Source organism: Euprymna scolopes, chromosome 3 (genome assembly GCF_053919585.1).
Source record: "Euprymna scolopes isolate OS-2025 chromosome 3, ASM5391958v1, whole genome shotgun sequence".
NCBI lineage: Eukaryota > Metazoa > Mollusca > Cephalopoda > Sepiida > Sepiolidae > Euprymna > Euprymna scolopes.
In genome coordinates this window covers 7,363,629-7,382,213 of record NC_136484.1, presented here as the reverse complement: position 1 = coordinate 7,382,213, position 18,585 = coordinate 7,363,629, and the positions used below count along the sequence as shown (strand labels likewise).

Below are 18,585 nucleotides of genomic sequence, written 5' to 3'. Positions count from 1 at the left end.
ATCATGTTTCTGATAAACAGCATGGGTTTACTTAGGCCCGTTCTACTGCATATATTTTAATTGTCATCTCTGAACGCATATACTATTTATTGGTTTATACAGGGGAAGCTAGATCTGTAGCTCTTCCTTTATCTAAAATCTTTGAAAATGAAAATGTATGGAATAAAGGGGTTCACAAGAAAATGTAATCACGTGGTATTTCTTGAGGAATACTCATCATACAACTAGCAATGTTTATGTATACTTCGTATTTCGTAATATTTTCGTTAAGCGTTGTCACAATTTTTCTTTCCATACTATGTTTATTTCTCAATACACATATTTTATTTTAAGCCACCTCCCCCTGTATCTGTAACCCTTCTGGGTCACAATCACAGAACATGCTAAAACCTTTCGTAGATTCTCTGTAAGAATACACATTTTTAAATAAGCTTTCTTTATTTGTATAGATGCAAAATTATGAATGATAAATAAACATAAAATATGTACACGGAATTAAAAAAAAAAATCAAAATGTACGACAGATAATTTTGAAATATATTAATAAATTCCAGATATCTACTCATATACTTTTCTTATTTGTAGTAAAAATTTTTAGAAATATATTTTAATTCAGCCGATAAATTCTTTATGTAATATTTGTATTACAGGAATTCCTCTCTGGACCAAATTACCGTAGGTTTGCAATAACAGATTCCATATACAAATGTATTATGCCCAAACTATTACTCGTCATCCTATGTAACTTTTAAACGCTGTTACATACTCACTCAGCCGTGATATTAAAATACTTCTTTACATCTGGGGATCTCACGCATCACAATCGCAACATTAAAAAGAAGGAGTCCTTGCTTTTCTCTATATATATTCAGTCCTAGTACTGCTACCAACTGTCACCCGGTACATTTCGGCACTTTTCTGCTACAGTTAAATTACACCCTTTGCAACTTTAAGGTTACATACACAGAAATAACATATTCCTTACGAGTATCCGAATCGTATTTAATATCTTCTTCGCGACAATGTTACGGTTATTACGATTTGCTAATTGGGCATTCTACTATTAGAGAATGAACAGATTTCTTACATAAACGAACACTTGAATAGTTGTAAAACATGGTGTCTCTCTCCAATGGAGACACTAACGCTAAAAAGAATAAGACTTTAACAATATTAACTTCTCAGAATCCAAAATTTACATATTGCTTGCCTCATATAACGCAACAGTAGTCACAGGTAATAATTTGTATAACTGCAGTCGTACATCCCTACATCTACTATCTAGGTTTCTGTCGCTATCAACAGGGCACATTAGTGAAAGTTAAAAACAAAATATAAACTATTATCCACTCATAAACACAAAATTAACTACTGAAAGCCATATTGCATTGAACAAACGTGCGCAGGTTAAATTATTTGTATACACTCACATTATTTTCCTTCTATGCTTCCACGTCAGGAAATCATGAAACAACATGTAACACATGCATGGTTTGCAACTGGAACCATGTTCGGGTCGGATTACATTTTCCAAATTACCGATAAAAAAGCTTCCAGGTACATCATACTTAAACATCTAATCGGAAACTCGACAAAAATACAAGGACCTTTTTTCACATGGAGGTAACCACTTATCAAGGCCTGAAGGCCACTCAGGGATAAGGGTTATTACGTCTACAGTAATCAATGAGATAGTATTGTAGTAATCATTAATATTGGAAATTTGATAATGTCTTACTTAAAGGGGCGGTTTGTCAGGAGTTTGTTTATGTTGGACTTGAAGACACCACAGTTGTAGTCAGGTGGGAAACAGGCAAGCGGCAGAGAGTTCCACTGGCGTGCAGTTGTAAGAAAGAAATTTTTCTCAGTGAATCTACGTTTGGTATTTGGTCAATGGAGACTCTTGTGATGGAATTTACTCGAAACTGGACTGGTTCAGCTGCGTTCAATCAGTAGGAAGTGACGACTAGAAATAAATTGGGAGGGAGTTTAGAGATGGTACACGTGTTTGCTTGTGGGGAGTTGGGATCGCACTTGGCTGGTAGTCGGAAGGGGTAGAAAAGGGATTGGAATGTGTCTGTATGGGTAACGGGGTAGGTTGGACTGCACCGGGGGTAGCTGATCTTATGTTATATTTTATGTTATATTTTAAATGTTTTAATGTAAATACTACTGGAATGAAGGTCTTAGTGTTAATCTAATAGTGGAGTCCAAATGCTCTGATTTTTGTAATTATTTCTTATTTGGGGGGGGGCTTGCTAGTGGCGGTTAGGGGTGGTGGTTAGATAGTTCTAAATTTAGGTTTTATGTCTTTGGCCATGGGAGGGGGTTTCTAAATTATTTTTTTATTAGGCTAAGGTTTAAGATTGGTTAGGTTATATTCTGGTTGCATTGTGTGCTAATTGGTGGTTTGGTTGCAATTTAATAGGTGGTATTAAGTGTACGGTTTTACGGGGATAGGATGTTTTAGGCAAAGTTGTTTGAGGGATTATGCTTAAAGTAGACATATTGCTGATTAGGACTTGCCAAGATGCCGGCGATTCTAGGCCGGTGATTTATTTAATGTTATGTAATGGTTACGTATTCAGAGGGTATGCTAATATTTTATATTAATAATTGAATTTTTTATGGCAATTTTTGCAGATAGCGAGTGCAAAAAAAAAATGGTCTGGGTGTTGTCCCATACCCATTTACTAAGATAAACGGTTAGTGATGGATATTGTTACGTTTTATGGAGAGCGAAGAAGCGCAATAAGCTATTTCCTGTCCGGTGGTGTCTCTTCAGTGGGGTTATTTGCATTTACGTACCTGAACTTTCTTTTGTGCCTACAACTGCAAATTACCTCTGGTTTTGAATTGATGATTTTAAATTTATTATGTGCCGTTATAATCTCGGTCGCCTCTGCGTTACATAGAAGGCAATATTTAGAGCCTGAACTGTATGATTTTGATTTTCTTAGTATTTTCGATTTTAATTATCTATTTAGTTTTGTTTGAAATTTCTCACTAGGTTAGATAGGATAGTTTTTGTTTAAGAGTTTTTCTTAGAGGATGATTGTTAATGTTTCGCAATTCTGGCCTTTATCGGGAAAGAGGATAATCCTATGCAGGTATCTAAGTAGCACCTTCTCTACTGCTCTGATGGGAAGCATTAGGCTTCAAAATGCCCTGGCATAAAGGGTTCCTTCTATCCCCCAAATTCTGCTTGTATTCCATCATTAAATAAATGGTCCATTCTATATCTACAATATATAGTTTTGTGACTTCATTTCATACTCTTGTTGTCCTATTGTATAAACTCCAATCACTGGTCAACACAATATTTTTGGCAGGCAAAGTAAGACTGGTTTCTGGGGTTTTCAAGGGCGCTGAATCCGAATCTGACATTAGTTTTTTTCAAATTGGCTCTAGTTTTTGAGATATCACAGGGCGGTCGTTTGTCTAAAATCACCCATTCGCGACCATAGCTAAACGTACAAAAAACAGCTAAATAGTGCGTAAATGTCAGATATTGATTTTTATGATAATCTTAAACCACAAAGACAGTGTAAAATCTCAATCTAACAAGTTAAGTTAGATATAACATCATTTCATTTATCCTATAACTGAACACTTTTCATAGATTTCGAGGATATACAAAAGATTTGCTAAAAAATTGCTGAATTTTAATTCTCCAAGTGAAAAAAACATTTACATAATCAGTTATATATCATAAATTAATGCAAAGCATTATACACTAGATTCTTAGTTATAATGAACACACAAAACAATATTTTATTCACAAAACTAAAATTGACGTTTATACGATTTTCGCTTGTGAGCAACTTTTGGGCAGTCTCTCAAAAGGTTCCAGCAGTAGTCTGCCATCATATGCTCATCCCATTTTCCTTGATACCTCTCTTCCATTGTTTTGATGTCTTGATGGAATCTCTCTCCCTGCTCCTCACTGTAATCACCAAGATTACCAGGAAATCTGTCGAGGTGGCTAAACAAGAAATGAACTTTAATGCTCATATTTGCCCCAAGTTTTCCGTATGCAGTAAGCATCTTACGGACCAATTGCTTGTAATTGTCAGTTTTGTGATTTCTCAAAACGTTTGTCACTAAATCTGTGAAGGACACCCAAGCATTTAACTCAACCGTGTTCATATGATTAGTGAAGTCAGAATCCCTCATGAGCGTTCGAATCTGAGGTCCATCGAAGATGCCACCTTTAGCTTTTTCGATGGAAAGACCTGGAAATTGCCTGCATATGTACTTGAAGCAATCCCCATCCTTGTTCAACGCCTTAACAAACTGCTTCAGGAGTCCTAGTTTTATGTGCAATGGAGGGAAGATGATTTGCTCATTGATGACGTTGGCTGTGCCGACTTCGAGACTTTCTCGTTCTGGCCAGTTCTCCCTTCACCAGTGCTGGATTCTTGCTCTGCTATCCCACAAACAAAGAAAGCAGGGATACTTTGTGTACCCACTTTGCTGACCAAGCAGAAAATTCACCATTTTCAAGTCCACACAAATCAGCCATTTATGAGTGTTGTAATTCAGCTTTTCAAGAACAAATTTGATAGCATCATACTCTTCTTTCATCTTGGTAGAATGGCCAATTGGTACAGGAGCAAACTTATTGCCATTGTGCAAAAGTACAATTTTTAGACTTGCTTTCGAGCTATCTATGAAGAGACACCAATCTGCTGGGTCATATGATGAGATCCCCATGCAGTTAAGAAGTGCAGAAACGTCATTACAAAAGACCAGGTCGTCTTTAGAAAAAAAAACGAAGCAAGCTGCCTTCCCTTGTCCTATAGTATGTTACTTTTGTGCCAGAATCAAGAATGTTTTTTTCTTGGAGTCGTGATGCAAGAACTTCAGACTGCTCCTTCGACACACAAAGGTCTCGCACTAGGTCATTAAGTTCAGATTGATTGAAAAGCTGAGGGCCATTTGAGGGTTCTTCATAATCACTACACCTATCATCACTTGATATTGAAAGATCAGCTGGAATCTCTTCGGTTTCATCGATTTCAGGCAAACTGGTGAAAACAGGCACAGGTAGATCCTCAGAGTGCGCAAAAGGACGGATAGCAGAATCCAGGCTCGGATACTGCCAATTTGCTTTCTTGTGCTTGTTAAACCCCGTCATGTCATTGAGACAGAAGTAGCAGTCATCAAAATGATTGTTGGGCTCTCTCCACACCATTGGTACAGCAAACTTCAACTTCACCTTCCGTTGGTCCAACCGCGGAGACTTTCTACACAGGTTTTGCACACCATATGTGGGGCCCAAGACTTGTCTTGGTCACCAAGTATCATATCAAAGTATGCTTTGTACGCCCTCTTGACAAAGTCTGTAATATTCCTCTTTTGTTGTGCCATCATATACTGTCCACAGATGTAACAAAAGATATTCGGTTCATATCTGCAACATCTTCTAGAAGAACTCATTTTCTCTCTGGAACTCATTTTCAACTGTGGAATTAAAAAGAAAATTCTTAATTACTGTTTAATTTATACTGCAACTATATTCATGGAACATGTTATTAAGTAATTACAAATAATTATATAAAAATTCTCCCGGAAATACTTCAATATATACATAATCATTATAATGATTCAATAATATCAGAAAATTATTATTTACTGCTTCTATATTGAAGGATTTCAGGGAGAATTTTAGCAGTTTAGGTTTATTTGGGGCTATCAGTATCTTCTAAACTAGAGCCAATCTGGCAAAACCAATGTTATATTCGTAATCAGTGACCTTCAAAACCCCAGAAAACACTCCTAGATGGTCTGCCAAAGAAAAAAAATAAAAATTTGTTGATCAGTGAGCTTGGCATTATCCAGATAAGTCTCATCTTGTGGAATTGAACTCTCTCTTTTCCTCTTACGCATACAGCTATATATATATATATATATATATATATATATATATATATATACATAGATACAACTATAAACACTTTATTTCTTCAACTTTACTCCCTTCATATTTATGCTGTGTACTCTATACATTAGACACAATATTATTTTTTAGTTCCGTATGTAGTCATCTAAAAACGTTACATTTTTAATTTTTTACATAGCACATTTTCTCCACTTCTGGCAAGCATAATTAGGCTTCGAAATACCTAGGTATAAAGAGGGTGTAAATATCCGGTAACCCGTAATTGATATAATCTCCCTACTGAATGAAAGATTTTATTTATAGTCTGTTGTATATATAATTATTACTCTGTTCTTTCCTTCTCCTTCTGTATTATATATATATATATATACATATATATATATATATATATATATATATATATATATATATATATATATACTAGAACCCCGGTATACGGCATTTAAATTAGTAACACAATATAGTGCAGCATAATATAATATATAATAAAATAACATTATAATTTACACCGTAATGCGGGGCAAATACCGTAACCAAAGGCGGAAAAACATCGTATTCCACATCGAAACCTGAAAAACTGTATCACGTGGCCACCGTATCCCGTATACAATTGTACATTACTTTACCTTATAAAATAGTATACTTTTTAACCCTTATCCCTAAGTGGCTTCCAGGCCTTGATAAGTGGTGACTACCTTGTAAAAAATAATGAAATGCTGCCGAATAGGTCTCCTTTAACCATGTAGATAAAAAGTCGCCAATTCCTAAGTATATCCTTAAACATATTTTATTTCAGAACATGCTGCATGCTTTTTAGTAACAGGCGATATTTAACTTGTTATCCTCTTTCCGTGTAAGACAAGTATTCTTCTATCAATATATGTGGTTATAACAGCATTTGTCTAGAGTAGAGTCTGATTCAAAATGACTTGAATTCGTATTCATAGGCTTCCTGGGGGCAGTATTTCAGCAATATATGTTGCACAGTTATGTCAATATATTTTCAATGTCCCATGTCATTTATTTTTACATAGTTTTGTATTTATATTATACTGTTTTATATCGTTAAGCAATAATAATTTACATAGGACAGTTACAACAACTCCTGTGCATTAAGACAAAAATGTTTATTATTTAATTTAATATTCGAATATCTGTTGGCGCAGAACATCTTATTAGGGTACTTGTGCATTTAACGAACCAGACTTAACTCAGCATTTGTACGGTTTTGTCCGACGCATGGCGTCAACAGCCGGATAAAACCGAGTGTTGCCGATAAAATAAATACAATGCTACAACAAAATAACTAAAAAATGAAATTGTAAAATGTAGACACATCCAAAAATAAATAAGTAAAAAGCCAAAACCTACCGTTCATTTATGTTTTATTTATTATTAGTAGTATTATTGTTTGGAATTGTTTTCTGTGTGCAAAATAAATACATATAAAACAGTTTTTAAACAAATAATAGTAATTTTTTTTAATGAAATATTTTTTTCAACTATTTACGTAAAATGACCCAAAAAATGATATTTGTAGGATCAATTTTTTTTTAACAATTAATAGTGAGTAATTGTTTTTTATGAAACTTGTTTTTCAACTATTTACGTACAACAAAAAATTTAAAAAATCGTGATCTACAAAATTAAGGCTGTGGTGGTTCACCGTTAAATAGTGATACCCCTCTCCTCCCACTTTGCTCCAACAGTCTGGTACGACCGCGCGTTGTCCCCAGCAGAATGAATTTTCTTATTAGTGGAAGGAGGGTTTCAGCATTCCTATTTGCTACGTTAACGAAAAAAAAACCCTTTTCGGCGGGGTCGGCATATCCACCGAGGACGCAGACCGGTGTTAGACGTCTGCCGACGTTGTGTTTCCGTCGATTTCGAGCGTATGGCCTGCTGGCCCTCCTATCTGCTGGGGATTCCTGAGAACGTAATCCCGGCATATTATATCTCGCAGGAAATGTTTCCAGTCTACAATTGTGTGGCGTGACTGCAACTCACATTCGCGCTGGAGATTCCTAGTCGCCGTCATCTCGAACGCCCATATCGGAATTCTCGTCTGCTGCACGCGCGTCGAGTTGAAACTAAACACGCAGCGTTTTGATTGGCTGATGCCCATGTTTCGTCAGACAGCAGCAAAACCTGAGCTGCCGTCATGCGTCGGACAAAGCCGAGCAAATGCTGAATTACGTCTTGTTCGTTAAATGCACAAGTACCCTTATTAGTAATATGAGGTTTCTATAATTCTTAACAATTTATAACAATTCCAATTTTAATGCCTCCGTTCATTCTCGAAAGACAAAGGGTTCCCCTTGGAGGAGCAGTTGCGCGTATAATTTTATATCATATTGTTTAGATGTACGACTATCAAGGACAGCCTGACTTTTTCTCTCATCTGAGAAGGCTTTAATTATGTTATGTATTCTTCAAGTGATACCGTATGATCTAATCTTCCTGAGAAGATTCTCAAGCTATACCGTGGCAAAAGCCTTAGATGTATCTAGAGCTACCGCACTACCCTCCCCCGCATTGTCTAGTAAATGGTATATATTTCTGAATTACAGTTAGAATGGCTGCTGTGAAACGGGCTTGCCTAACATAATGTTCGCGTTTAGTTAATGTTAAGTTAATGTTAAGTTAATATATTCACGGTGGACAGTTCGCTCATTTAGACATGCATAAATGGTGTCTGCACAATCCTAAAACAATATTTTTATTATTTTACAATTATTAAATAAAATCTGCACACATTATCATTTTAAAATATACATTTTTAAAGTGTTTTTTCTTTAAAATATTAAATTATCTAACGTGCTGATTATTGTTTAGTGGTTTATATTTGTTTGAACTAAAATCTCCTATTTTCTAGGAGGTGTAATGTATGCAAACCTAACAGACTTGATTTACAATGTGTTCTACAATTATATCAGTGCACGTTTAATCAAATGTGCTTACAGTATCTATACATTCGCGGGAGAAGTTGTATATCGTTTTGTAAACTTTCGTACAAAACATTGTTTGAATTATTATGTATTATGTGTTTCCATTTGTATAAAAATGTTTACAAAATAATCTCTTTATCATGACTATTCGATTTTGGTATCTAATACATATTTATGAATCATGGATGAAATGCACTCACTTAAATCACACATCCATATGCAAAACAATAACGTTGTCATATAAATAATCCGATGGCGTTTACCAAAATGACTAGACTTCGTATGTTTTACTGTCGGCTACATCGTGATTTAATTTGAACGAAGGGCTCTACCTCATCATTATTAATGTTGGATTTTAAATATGAAACGCCAGCAGGATATTTCAATAAAACACCTCATATACCCGCATATTAGCTTCTAAAATATGTTTTATAAATAAATAATTATTTTTCTTATATACTTTCCTTAATAGTCACTTTGATATTTAACTTCATTATTTTTATAAAATGGTATCGAATAAAACAATAATTCAATCAATTAAATGCTTTACATATCCTGAAACTTGGCAATCGATACACGTGAATCGTATTCTAGAATATATTTGTTATAAATTTTAAGAATCGTGGAAATATGCTGCAGAAACAACAACGAAACATTTATATATGACGTGGAATCTAATAATCTTTTTCATTTCATATCTACAAAACTGAGAAGCAAATCACATCAATTTAATTTACGGTCAGGCATATATTTCGTACATTGGTCGTGCATTCTTTTAGGTTACATAATTTTCTCAATGATATATCCAGAATATCTAAATCAATACTAAAACTGTTTATTTGCTATTCTATTCTTGAATTATACGAGGTGCCTTCAATAAGTTTCCAAACATTTTGTGCAGGCATTTAAAATTGTGCTAAATGCTTTAAAATCCAATATATTATTGCTATAACATTATGAGATGACTGCCCAACTTTTATGATTTCGGGTGCAAATGAACACCTACAGAAGGAAGTTGATATATACTCAACTAATTGATTGCCACAGATGATGATAGTAAGAAAATGCTATTTGGTCCTGACGTTAATTTATATAAAGGATATGCAGTAAAATTATGTTTGAAATTGAAATAAAAATTCTAAAGAAACTAAGCGAATGATACAGAATACTTTGATGGACATGTTGCCTGAATGGATCATTAGTTTTCTAGTAGCATAAGAGACAAGGAGTCTGTGAGGGATGATGAGAGTTGTGAAAGAAGTCAGGAGTCAGAACACAAGAGTTGATTGTTAAATAAAGAAAACTTCATGGATAAATATCTCCGTGTGTCTATAGAGGCAATAATTGCACGGATGTAAGTGTGGGAATTGTACACATAATTATTCGCGAGGAATTAAAGATGCGAAAGATTTGCGCCAAGTTTGTCTCAAATGTCCTCAGAAAATCATAGAGAAGGACGTTGTCATGACAACAAAGATATAGTCGTGCTAATCAATTCCGTTTCCGTAGTTCTTGATTATCTCGTGACATGTGGTAAAAGGTGAATTTACTGCTATAACTCAGGCATAAAGACATAGTTCCCAAGGGAAGCTTACATGGATCTCCAAGACCCAAGAAGGCAGAACAGAGTAAAATCACCCAGAAACTCAGGACGATCCCTTTTTGGACGGCATTCAGTTCTTACAGAATACACAGCCAACAAAGAATAATATTTTGATTTTTTAAGGGAGTTCAGTAATAGGTTTCGTTGGAGAAGGTCAGCATTCTCCAAATCGGGTTAGTGGAATTTCCACTAAGACAATTCACCAGTCCACAAATCCATCATTGTAACACTATTGGATCAAGATAGACATCAAGATAGTTCCCATTGTCAAGGCATTGCTCCCTTTTACTTTTAGCTATATCCTAAGCTCAAGGAAACCCGCACAGGTTTTCGTTATGAGTCAATTGAGGTTATAGAAGAAGTTGTAACGAGAGTCATTGAAACACTTACGCATGAGAACTTCCATGAGATCGTCCAGACGTTGTTGGAATGGCATAGCAAGTGCATTGCAGCCAGATGTAACTGTTTCGAAGGGGATTCAAGTTTTATGTGGGTACTACCAACAAAAATGTCCATACGTAAAAAGTTCGGAAACTTATTGAAAGTACCTCGTACATTATTATTTTAAAATATGATTCATTCCGTTTTGAGAAATGTAGTGTAACTCCAGTTATTTACTTACGCGATATATTTGTTATAATATGATTCGTTTATAATGAATATAATCTTACATATGTTATTTTTTCCAGCTCTGACTTTTTGCAGACACTGATCGAAACGTATGATAGTAGTATTCCACCTGGATTTGATAAAGGTAGGATCAATTTCTCAACCTCTGAGTCTTGCATTTGTTAAATATTTTATTAATACTTTCTAAACGGTTGGACTAAATCTTGGCTATGATAACATAAAATCGTATTCTGTTCCCTATTTAATATATATCTACGGATGAAGTTTACTTATAAGATTTTTATCTTTAGAAATTTCCTTCTATGTCAAGACGATACGAATATCAACCAGAGGTATTAGATTAACATCAGTTCAATACTAGGTTTAATGTAATAAAAATATGTATACCTATATTTTTCATACAAATGCACGGATATTTTTCTCAAATATTTAACAAATAAAAGTAATAAAAGTGTTTAACTTGCAGAACTTATGTCTGTCTACATGACGTCAGCTAAAAGATCACATAAATTATAAATGTTCATGTGCCGTTAATCGATCGATATTCACTTAAAAATAAATACACAGTAATGTCCGTGTTCTCTATTTATATTGTATCATCTTAGATGGACCTGCAACATGATCACAACTTATAAATCTCCTCATATTACTGTAATGCTTCTATCTGTATTCATAACGTAGAAAAATAGCACAGTTTTTGTAGTAAATTACGCACAGCGGATATTTTAGAATTTTACTCTTGTTTCTATTTAGGTTTCGTGACAATTCTTCTTCTGCCTCAACAAAATACTTCAACTCCAGAATATATGTTTGATGTTATGAGAGAAAACTGCGGCATGTTTTATTCTTTTATTTTAAAAAATAACATATTACTAAAACCCCGTTCGCCTGTATCTTTGCATTTAACTCCCTTTCTCATGGTCGAATCATAAAGGAACTGGCTTTAAAATACTTGGGCAGAATCAAATGTTTTATCTTCGATATATTTGTCATTTTCGCTGATCAGTGCGTTCAAATTTGTTACTTTAATCCCAAACACACTGATCAATTTACATTTCAAACGAATCAACACGCCCACTCTTTCCCGGAAATATATTTAATTAAACACTTACTGTTTGTCATTTTCGCATTGATATAACGTCATTTTATAATATAGCTTAACACATACAGATTTCTCCTCAATTACTATTTGACATATTGCTAATGCACTCAAGATCTTTACGTAGTAATGCAGTTAACGTGATCTGGAGCCGAATTTCTCCGGGACTAGCTACACTAAAGAGACAGCGGGACCTCACTCAATCTATATCGTTACATCGCATAAAACAATTTCGAGTAATAGAATATTCGTATTTTTTACTTTTCTCTGAAATTCGAGTTAAATTGTATTTGTCCATGCTCAAAGCAGAACTAGTGTATTTATGACGGGTTGCATGTTAAATCTGGCAGAACAGGTAGAGTGGAGAGGATAGAAAAATACTACTGTCTTATTTTAATTATTGTGTGCCATGTAAAGTAAGAATGCCGGAAATTATCACCTTATTAATAAACAAACAAAAAATATAAAAATTGTATAATAATGCGAGTTTACCAATTTTATTTAATTTGATAATTTCATCATTATGGTTGTTATTATTATAAATTAATAATAATAATAAATGAATAACAACATTAATAATAATAATAATAATAATAATAATAATAAATGAATAACAATAATAATAATAATAATAATAAATGAATAATAATAACAATAAAATTAATAATAATAATAAATGAATAATACTAATGATAATAATAATAATAAATGAATAATAATAATAATAATAATGATAATAATAATAATTATAATAATAATAATGATAATGATAATACTAATAATAATAATAATGATAATAATAATAAATGAATAATAATAATAATAATGATAATAATGATAATAATATTAATAATAATAATAATAAATGAATAATAATAATAAATGAATAATAATAATAATAAATGAATAATAATAATAATAAATGAATAATAATAATAATAATAATGATAATAATAATAATAAATGAATAATAATAATAATAATAATAATAATAATGATAATAATAATATTAATAAATGAATAATAATAATAATAATAATAATAATATTAATAATAATAAATGAATAACAATAATAATGATGAGGATGATGATGAGGATGATGATGATGATGATGATGATAATAATAATAATAATAATAATAATAATAATAATAATAATAATAATAATAATAATAATAACTGAAGAAGGAAAGCTAACACTAAACATCGTAGGAAAGTTAGCTCCAACAAAAGAATTACAGAACTTAGAATCAAGGGAAAGTTAGCAACTTAGAATGAATAGCAATAATAAAAGGAATACCGAAATCTAATAGAAATCTGCGAAAGTTTAGATTAATCTGCATGGGATACTGATGCAAACCTTCCACATCAATCTGCAACAGTAGTAAAAGAAATAGGTAGAGGAGGCTTACATGAAAAGAAGAAAACTGAAACCCGACAGTGTATTTTAACTACCTATTTCTAAAAAAAACATATTTTACCTGGCACCAAACCATATATTAAGAACGGTCGAAATAGCAAAAAAGGTGATCAGAAAGATCATGAACCAAGACTCTACTGTTAAATCGAAATGGACTGGCTCCTTTAGGAGGATTTTTGCAGCCAAATTTCGGGCAAGATTAATGGTCAATGCAGCGAGAACTACCTGGGAAACGGTTGTTATAATGATGTATAGTGTATACCGTATTGAAAAATGAGAACAATACTGAAAGCCTAACGAACACTTCTTATGAGCCACGTGCCAGGAAATATCACAAGAATATTTTCTGCAAGTGCAACCTGTGATACATGTTGTGGTCTAGTCCGACAATTTGTCTATATGCAGCCTATATACAAGGCGTGGCGAAATTAGTAGGATTCGAGGTAACAACATGAGGGAAGATGGCGATTAATCTTTTTTATGATTTTCTTGAAAATATATCCGGGATCAAACAACAGTTACTCAAAGTTAAAGTGCTGCTGATTAGTGAGAAAATCTGAACTTCCAGAGTGGCTAGGGTTATGCGGACTCCGACAGTGGCGGCAGTAACGAAACGTGACTACAAAAAAACGACCTACGCAAGTTGACGGGACCAATTATTAGTAAACCTTTCAGCGGTGAATTTTAAAAAATCCTCGCCAGCAACGGATTGTAACGACTGATTGAATAATGTGTAATAACGTGGACTATGGAAAAAAGATTTTCTTTGGATTCCTGAGTATATACCCGACACATGAAGACACATTTAATTAATCTAGACACACATATCTCTATCTAAAAACATATAACATATAAACTGATATGTACTAGTCAAAATCTCACTGCTATAATTATCAATGTTTCGATTTTTCTCTGTTGCTGGGAATTATTCTTTTCCGTTTTATCCTCTATATCGTTGTTTGTTCGAACATCATTTTATGTTTTTTTCTTCTCCAGTTGTTTCCTTTTATTTATTGTCGACGTCGATCACAACTTGAGCTTCTATTCTTGTTTTCTGGTTGTGTGAATTTACAGTCTAGAAAAAAATCATAATTTAACATTACATTACTTTTGTCTTTGTACTAAATTTAAAATTATACACTTAGTCTCAAAGATAGAACGTTGTTTAGATATGAACTTAACAGGATAAAATCTTAGGAAACATTTTCTGTTTTCAATTGCTACAAAGATAAGTAATTGCACATTAAATGTAACCGTCGTAATTTTCTAGACAAATTTTATTTGTATGCATTCAGCATAGAAATGAGCTTAGAAGTTAATTCAATATATAGAACTATATGATCATACACACTTAATTAAAATTCATAATGATCGGTTAATTAGTTCAGGAGGTACTTAAATACATACAAATAGACAGACATGTACACATACATGATATTCATAATGACCAGTTAATTAGTTTATGAGTGAATCCAATATATACAAATAGACAGATATATACACATAAATAAAATTTATATTGATCGGTTAATTAGTAGAGGAGTGAATTAATTGCATAGAAATATTATATCATATACATATAAATAAACTTAATAATGATCGGTTAATTAGTTTAGGAGTGAATTCAATACATAGAAATATATAATCATACGCACATAATTAAAATTCTTAATGATAGCTTAATTAGTTTAGGCGTAAATTCAATACATACAAATATACAGATATATACACATAATAAAAATTCATAATGATCGGTTAATTACTTTAGCAGTCAATCCAATACATACATACATACACACATACATACATATATAAACATATAAACATCTTTAACATTTATAATAATCGGTGAATAAGTTTAGAAGTGAATTCAATGCATAGAAATATATAATCATACACACATAAGTAAAAATATTAATTATGATTGGTTAATAAGTTAAAGAGTGAATTCAATACATAGAAATATATAAGCATACACACATAATAAAAATTGTTAATTATGATCGGTTAATAAGTTTAGGAGTTAATTCAATACATAGAAATATATAATAATACACGCATATTTACAAATAATATTGATATATTCATTAGTTTAGGATCGAATTCAATACATAGAAATATATAATCATACACACATAATTCAAATTAATAATGATAGATTAATTAGTTTAAAGGTGAATCCAATGCATAGAAATATATAATCATATACATAATAATAAAATTAAAAATGTTCGGTTAATTAGTGTAAAACTGAATTCAATACGTAGAAATATATAATCATACGCACATAATTAAAATTAATAATGATCGGTTAATTAGTTTAAAGGTGAATCCAATGCATAGAAATATATAACCATATACTTATAAATAAAATGAATTATGATTGGTTAATTAGTTTAAAACTGAATTCAATACATAGAAATATCTAATCATACACACATAATTCAAATAATAATGATAGTGAATCCAATACATAAATATATATAAACGTATAAACCTAATTAAAATTCATAATGATCGGTTAATTAGTTTAGGAATGTATTCAATACAAAAGTTCATTACTGGATCTATTTACGTGATTATTGGAATTTAACAAATGAGCCGACATATAATATATTCTATATATTTGGAATATGACATTTTCGTTATATACAGCAAACATATTTTTCTTTATTTTTTTCATATAAAGGTGTTCTTGTTTAATTATTACGTACCATTTAAAAGTAAAAAATATCAGAATGTAACAAAAAATTAAATGAAATGCTGGAGCTTGAACCCGCAGCACTGGCGTTAGTAATCAATGCCGCTATGCGCTGCCCCATACAGATAACTGCTTAAATAAATCTGGTACAGATCGTGCGCATGCGCAGAACAATGCCATGGACGCTATGTTTATTTCAAGTTTGAACCCCCTTTTTGAATCCTTTAACAATTGTTTTAATCAGTTAAATATCCTTCACAAAATTCTGAACCCTATATGCAATCTTTTGAGCTACTGCACGCCGCCAAGCGACCATCCGTCTAGGAGGGGATACAATTTAAAAACGAATATGGACACACACACAGACATAGTGATATTTATATATTAGATTTTGTATTCCACAAATCAGTAGCTAAGATTAGTCAGCTTTTTCAAATATGTCCTTATTTCTGACATATTTTATATATATATATATATATATATATATATATATATATATATATATATATATATATATATATATATACCTCAATTGTTAGTGATTGAATAATAAACATGCGATTGGTTTATACTATGAAGATTATTTGATAATTTCAATTCAGTTTAGTCACCTTGGACAGATGTTAGTAATGTTCTGACTTTACTCTTATTATAGAATTGATCAATTCATAGTGTTATTTTATGACGGCTATTTATTCGAGAATCACTTAGTTTATAGGATGCCACGTGGGTGCATTGCCAAAAAGTTTCTGGTTAATTACCGCTTAAATCGAATCTGTATGTCGATATCTTTATTTGAAGTGGCTAAACTCAAAGAAGGAATTTAGCGTATGTCAGTGGTTCACAGGTTATCAATAAGACTTCTAGGAAAAAAAAGGTCTGTCGTCTTAAAAGTTATTTCTCAATTATATTCCCATGTGCCACTAATTAAATCAAATTCACATACGATGTTTGAACTGTTCTTTGTCAATGCATTGATTAAGTCTTCGCACACCACCGGTTTCACAAAATATATAATTTCGTCTCATGATGAGATGAAGCTTTGTTTCATGTCGGAATTATGTATTTTGGATACGTTCGAAAATCAATAGAAAGGACTTTGTTCGTCGATTTGTAAAGAATTGTTGTTGCTTTGCCAACTTTGAATTGGAAATAAAATGTTAACTGATAAGAACATGAATCAATCGGGTTATCTTAAAAAAAACAATAATTCTTTAGTGTTATTGAATGTATACGTTGGTTTGTGCAGATAACAGATAGAACTCCTAAATCATATCTGCGTTATTATATTTTAAGCGTATGTCTTTATAAATCTTTATGTATTTATGTGATAATATTTAAATGTAATTGCAGATGTTATATCATAATATATCAAATCACGATGTGGTCAATATATATATATATATATATATATATATATATATATATATATATATATATATATTAAGGCAATCATGAAATAGATATATATATATTTTTTTAATTTAGCCTTGCCTCGGCAATCGAGATTTAAATTTCTTCCATTTTTTTACGCACATCTTATCGTTCTTTTAATAATATTATTAGAATTCATTCCCTTTTTCTTTTACCTATTTGTGAATTATTCCACGGGAGTTTGGATTATTTTGGACCATCTTCCAATTACGTGTTTCCTTGTGATTTTACTAGTGTGAATCGAAATTTAACCAACTTTCTTGGATTCTGCATCTTTGGATTTTACTGCCAGTGGATACTTTCCCCTTCAACAGAATATCCATTCATGTGAACTCACTTTTTTTCTTCACCTTATTCCCTCTGCTTCCCTTTTTATTATCAAGTAAAATCTATGGCTTACTTGTAGTTTCATCAAATAATTTTGCAACAAAACACGATCCCGCATTTGGCTAAATCCTTCCCTCTGATGATAAGGAAATTATTTCCTCGAAACTCCGCGGATTAAGAAATACCCACTTATTTAGTGTTTCCTTTTCAAATTAAATATGTTTTAACTCTTTTTCAAAGTGTTTTGTAACATGCTTTATTAACTTACTCTTTTATATATATATATATATATATATATATATATATATATGAACAAATGATTAATAAAACATGTTAAAAGACATCTTGAAAAAGAGTTAAAAACATATTTAATTTTAAAAAAGGAAGCACATGATAAGTGGATAGTCCTTAATCCACGGAGTTTCGAAGAAATACTCTACTTCTCATCAGAGGGCAGGAATTAGCAAAATGCAGGATCGGATTTTACATATAAAAGTATTTAATGAAACTACAAGTAA

The 18,585-nt window shown here is 32.0% G+C and overlaps 1 protein-coding gene across 2 annotated transcripts in view; it reads left to right on the top strand.

Moving 5' to 3' along the window:
* LOC145252905 (glycine receptor subunit alpha-2-like) overlaps nt 1-18,585 on the top strand; it is a 228,663-nt gene that overhangs the window by 96,758 nt on the left and 113,320 nt on the right. For both annotated transcript variants that reach the window (XM_080112891.1, XM_080112890.1), the window contains exon 2: nt 11,146-11,210. In XM_080112891.1, coding sequence (XP_079969017.1) covers nt 11,146-11,210 — 65 coding nt within the window. The remainder of the gene's footprint in view (nt 1-11,145; nt 11,211-18,585) is intronic.